The sequence below is a fragment of the Phyllobates terribilis genome, unplaced genomic scaffold, assembly GCF_046119375.1.
Source record: "Phyllobates terribilis strain yellow unplaced genomic scaffold, ASM4611937v1 Scaffold_3__8_contigs__length_932513732, whole genome shotgun sequence".
NCBI lineage: Eukaryota > Metazoa > Chordata > Amphibia > Anura > Dendrobatidae > Phyllobates > Phyllobates terribilis.
The window spans coordinates 401,165,386-401,171,385 of NW_027362763.1; the positions used below are offsets into that span (position 1 = coordinate 401,165,386).

At 43.4% G+C, this 6,000-nt stretch overlaps 1 protein-coding gene across 2 annotated transcripts in view; it reads right to left on the reverse strand.

Moving 5' to 3' along the window:
• The window catches only part of LOC141258140 (cyclic GMP-AMP synthase-like), a 145,216-nt gene extending 140,782 nt beyond the window's left edge, over positions 1-4,434 (reverse strand). For both annotated transcript variants that reach the window (XM_073673147.1, XM_073673145.1), the window contains exon 1: positions 3,851-4,434. In XM_073673147.1, the coding sequence (XP_073529248.1) occupies positions 3,851-4,273 (423 nt within the window). In that variant the 5' untranslated portion in view covers positions 4,274-4,434. The remainder of the gene's footprint in view (positions 1-3,850) is intronic.
• Positions 4,435-6,000: the final 1,566 nt, after the last annotated feature.

The following is a 6,000-nucleotide window of genomic DNA, read 5'->3' on the forward strand; positions in this document are numbered from 1 at the left end:
GTTGGACAACCAAGGAGTACAGGCGAGAGAGACACAACTCCAATCCAGCAGAGGCAGGGGAACACTCTCAAAGTTCTGGGACAGTTTTCTCAGCCCCTCCCATCGCACAGGCCCTGAGGCGTGGGGTACTCTCACAAGGAGTGCAACCTTTGGGAAGATGCTGAGGGAGTACCTTGCCGACTGTACCAACGTCTTCTGTGATTCCTCTGTGCCTTATAATTATTGGGTGTCCAAGCTGGACACGTGGAATGAACTGGCTCTCTACGCCTTGGAGGTCCTGGCCTGCCCTGCCGCTAGAGTTTTATCAGAGCGGGTTTTTAGTGCCGCTGGTGGAATTATAACTGATAAGCGCATCCGCCTGTCAACTGAAAATGCTGACAGGCGGACTCTTATAAAAATGAAAAAGGGCTTGATTGGGCCAGACTACTCAACACCACCGAATGATAGCAGCGTAACATAAACTCAAATCCAGTGTCTTTTTTTGGGAGGTGTATTCCCATGCACCTTTCACACCCACACATGGGTAACGCTTCCTGATTTTAGCTATTTGCTTTTGTCCTCTTCCTTCTTCTCATCCTCATCCTCCACCACCATATCACCAGGGTGACTGTGGTCCGTGATGCAACACCCACATAATTTTTTTAAAGGGTGTACTGTTTATGATGCCTGTAAAAAAAAATTTGTATACAGTATGTTCATGTATACCCCCCAGAGGTAAATGTTTGTTAGCCCATACACTTAGTGCATGGGTATTACAAGTATAGGAGACCCGCTCCTTTCTAATGGGCACATTTTTTTTATGATGCCCTCCTCCATGTCTTTTCCAAGGTGCATTGGAGTGCCTCCTAATTTTTGGCAGCCCTTGCATTCACTGCAAAGGCCAACACTATGGGAGACCCACTTTCTTATAATGGGAACATTTTTTCATGAGGCCCACTACGTCTCTTCCAAGGGTCATTGGAGTGCCTCCTAATTTTTGGCAGCCCTTGTATTCACAATATTGGCCAACACTATGGGAGACCCACTTCCTAATAATGGGAACATTGTTTTCAGGAGGCCCTCTGATCTCCACGTCTCTTCCAAGGGGCATTGGAGTGCCTCCAAATTTTTGGCAACCCTTGCATTCACTGCATAGGCCAACACTATGGGAGACCCACTTCCTAATAATGGGAACATTGTTTTCAGGAGGCCCTCTGACCTCCACGTCGCTTCCAAGGGGAATTGGAGTGCCTCCAAATTTTTGGCAACACATGCATTCACTGCATAGGCCAACACTATGGGAGACCCACTTCCTAATAATGGGAACATTGTGTTCAGGAGGCCCTCTGACCTCCACGTCTGTTCCAAGAGGCATTGAAGTGCCTCCAAATTTTTGGCAGCCCTTGCATTCACTGCATAGACAAACAGTATGGGAGCATTCCTAATAATGGGAACATTGTTTTTAGGAGGCCCTCCTCTAAGTCTCTTCAAAGGGGTATTGGGGTGCATCCAAATTTTCAAAGGGGTATTGGGGTGCGTCCAAATTTTGGGCAGATCTGCCACTCACTGCATATGCAATAACAGTATACGAGACCCACTCTTTAGTAATGGGAACAACAAAGCATAGCTGGCTAATGGCTCTCTAAGAATAGTGAGGGCCGACTGCTGGCCCTTTAAGAATTGTAAAGGCCACCTGATGGCCCTATAAAAGTAGGCTTTGTGACTTTCAGAGTCCCTCCTTCATAAATGAAACTGGATGTGTCTGGTCATGTCTCACACACCACATGGCCAGATAAGGTTGTAAAATGTTAAAATGACATTTCCCGGTGAATGCATTTGTCACGGTTGAAAGCAATGCAAAAGTGCAAAAACGCATCAAAAACGCTACATGTGAACATAGCCCAAGGTGTGGAGGAGTATTTTTGTTTTTGGTTATTTATTTTGCCTTATATACAAGTCATTACCCTGGAAAGGATGTTCCTCAACATATTTCCCAGGAAAATCCATTTTGGTTTCGTTTCAATATGTTTTATTGTGAGTCCGTAAAAGTGGCGTAATACCTATTGTTGACAAAAGTGAACTGGGAGTCAGAAATGCTTCCAGGGTTCTTCCCCATGCTGTTCCCATGTCATTTGAGCACTGTTCCCATCGATTTGGGCAATTTTTAGGACTTCTGCAGACCGCCGGGGGGAGCCGCCTGAAAAATGCTCCAGTTTCCCATAGACATACATTGGGCTCGTTGCTCAGGTCGAGCACCCGAGCATTCCAAGTTGCTCGACCCGAACATCGAGCACCTGAGCATTTTAGTGCTCGCTCATCACTAGTGTTGACCTTATTTTTCAAGACTTCTCAATTCGTCCTAGCATTCTGATCTCAAAATCTTTTGTGAAAATATTCAGCATAAAATGACCTGAACTGTAGACTTGAAATTTGCATCACATTTATTTATGCTGTGCATTTCACCTTTTGCAATGAAATGTGGGATATGTGCAGAAAATCCACTGTCAATTCCGAAATTATATCCACAGAGGTATTAACTGTTTCGTTGCATTTTTTCCATTGTGGAAAATCCGCAGGAATCATGCAAACTAGGAACATACTCTTAGGCTATGTGCCCATGATGCAGAAATGCTCCGGATTTTTCCTGAGCGTTTCTGCATCTCCCTGGCACAAAAAACGCATGTAAAACCCGGGACAAGCGGAAGTGAAGCGTTTTTTCACATTAATTTTCACTTGCGGGTTGTCAAGCGCTTTCCAAGCGAATTTAGCATCACTTGGAAAGTGCTTGACAGCTTGGTCACACTATATAAATCCATGCAAATGGCATGGATTTATATAGTGTGACCGAAAGAGTGATAAAAAATAAATATTATACTTACCTTCTGATGGCCCCCGGTGTCTTTATCCGATGCGTCCTGGCTTGCCGGCAGCTCGCGGTAGACTAAAAGGACCTGCCATGACGTCATTTAGTCATGTGACGAGTCACACGACCGCTGACGTTGGCGGTCGCGTGACCCGTCACATGACTAAATGACGTTATGGCAGGTCCTTTTTAGACCATTGAGAGCTGCCGGGAAGCCAGGACGCATCGCTATGGACACCGGGGGCCATCAGAAGGTAAGTAAAATGTATATTTTTTATTTTATTCCTTTTTTTACAGGTACTATGGTACCCGGGTCCGGAGGAGAGTCTCCTCTTCTCCAAACCCGGGTACCATCCGCACATTGAGCCGCATGATATATCCACATCTGCAGATGCAGTGATGCGGATGTCATGCGTTCCAATGCAAGCCAATGGCGGCAAAAACGCGGCGATTCCGTAAAATAATAGGTAGTGCTGCGGATTTTTCCCAATGATAATCCACAGCTGAAATTTCGGCAGCATGTGCACAGCACATGCGGATTATCATTGGGGAACATGGCAGACCTTCTACTAAGCGTTTTTTACGCGTTTCTGCAGCGGAATTGCCGCTGCGGAAACACTTAAAAAATGCATAGTGGGCACACAGCCTTGCATTCCCATGCAGCAGATTTTGTTGCAGAAATTACTGTAACTGTAAATCAGCTCTATTCATTTAAATGAGATTGTTTCAGATGAAGAGGATCGTCTCAGAGCATTCTGCAACAAAATCCTCAGCAAATGCGTATCATGTGCATTGACCTTTATACCAAGGATTTGAAAAAAAATATTGATTATGATCACTACCTAGCAAATTTAGTTCCGACTACTTCCAGACACCTTTACCTAGCTATTTAGAAATTAAATTACAAGCTATTTCTAAAGGTTATGCCTGAAAAATAAACTTAGACCAACCCACTGTAACCTAGTTTCATATGACTTCTTAAGTTAGATATTAACATATTTGTCTTACCTTGACTCGTTCATAGTAGCTTCCAGTGGATATTTTCTTTATCTTCTCAAAAATAGAGCCTTTGCTGTGTTTCACAGATTTTAGTATTGCGTCTACAACCGTATTAACCTTATCTGCTGCGTTTGAAATATCATTCTTCCTCAATCTTAATTCGTCAACTACATCCTTTAGTCTCCTAGGAGTTCTGGAATTAGCCCTTTTCCCATTTCTTCTTGTAACATCTCCATTGTCTAAGTTTGCAGTTTTCATGTTTTCTTCTTTACTAGTTTTACCATACACTTCCTTCTGTGAAACCACGGTTCCTTGGCGTTGTCCATTTTCCCATCTGTCATCAATGGATTTATATTTTACCTGGCTTAATTTTTGCTGTTTGATGACAACAGCAATAACAAAAGCAAGAACAAGAACAATAACATCCAACATTTGTTGTGCGCTATTCTCACAAGGGATGAGCAGAACTTCTGATTTTCAATTCTTTTGGATGTTAAACCTTCACCAAGCTTCCATTTCTCATGTGTGTCCACTAAATATTTCCTCTTCCTTTTTTTGTAATCCATGTGCCTCCTCCCATGCCAGAGTGCTCATAAAGAAATGAAACTAAAAACTATGTGAATTACAGGAACAGCTTGCGCATTTTCATGTTGCAATCAAGCAGGTTCAGACACGAGCATGCACAGTAACTTTATAGTGTTAAATTATTTTAATTATTAACCAATGTAAAATAACTGTACAGCATAAATAACAAAAATATAAATAGTTGTATACAATTTTGTGATACTATGGATAATATCTTCACTTTTCCCAGTTATTTGAGCCACACATTTGGCTATACATTTTCAATCTCCTTTTCTGCAGGTTTATTAGTATTTCCAATATTGCAATGGTTGGAGCATTTTGTCCACTTCTCTATTGCAGGCAATATGCAACTTTTTCAAAATCCTTTTTTTTAACAAAAACAATCAATTTTTCTAAAGTCATTCTTATTTCCTAATTTTAATCTAAATGTGGACTTAAAGGGAATCTGTCAGCAGGTTTTCGCCAAGGCTGCGTGCCCACGATGCGTTTTTCATGCGTTTCCGCTGCGGAATTTCCGCAGCGGAAACGCATCAAAAACGCTTGGTTATCCGCACCCCATGGTCCCCAATGGCATTCCGCAATGTCAATGCACATGCTGCGGATTTTTCCGCAGCGTTTCTGCAGCGCTCATAAATCCGCAGCATGTTCATTAATTTTGCGGAAGCGCAGCGGAATTGCCGCCATTGACTTGCATTGAGACGCATATAATCCGTGTCTGTACATTTGTACACGCGGATTACATGCGTTTCAATGAGCGGATGGTACCCAGTTCTGGAGGAGAGGAGACTCTCATCCAGACCTGGGTATCATTGTACCTGTAAAAAAAAAGAATAAAATAATAAATAAAGTTTATATTCACCTTCCGACGGCTTCTCTCTGCTTGCCGGCAGCGCTTCTCCTTCCCGGACCTGGGATGACGTCGCAGTCATGTGACCGCAGGCTGTCTCGCGAGAGCCCGGCAACCAGGAAGAAGCCAGGACGAGTGCGACAGCACACGCGGCGGGGGATCGGAGGTAAGTATAGCTTTATTTTTTTATTTTTACGGTTACACTGTATAAATCCATGCCGTTTGCATGGATTTATATAGTGTGACCTAGTTGTCAAGTACATTCTAATAGATGCTATCGCCTGGAAAGTGCTTGTCAGTCCACATGCGGAAACGCATGCGTTAACGCATGTGAATCCGCATGTATTCTGCAGGAAAAACGCATGCACAATCTGCCTGCGTTTTTTCTGGCAAGGGAGATGCAGAAACGCTGCAGAAATTTTCTGCTTCATTTCTGCATCGTGGGCACATAGCCTAACTCATCTGATAGCAACATCATGTAGGCAAAGAGAAGCTGAATCCAATGAAGTATCACGTATATTACTGGGTGCAGCAGTTGTGACACAATCAGAGTTTTTAGATTTAGCAATGAAGCAGAGCTGAGAAAGCTAACCCCGCCCACACCACAGCTCTCTATGTACAATGTCTATAGACAGTGAGGTGCTCATCACAGGAGGGGGTGTTGCTAGACTAGGAGGCAGGAGCTGATGTGTCCCAGCAATGATAAGCTACTGGAGCTAAAACAATC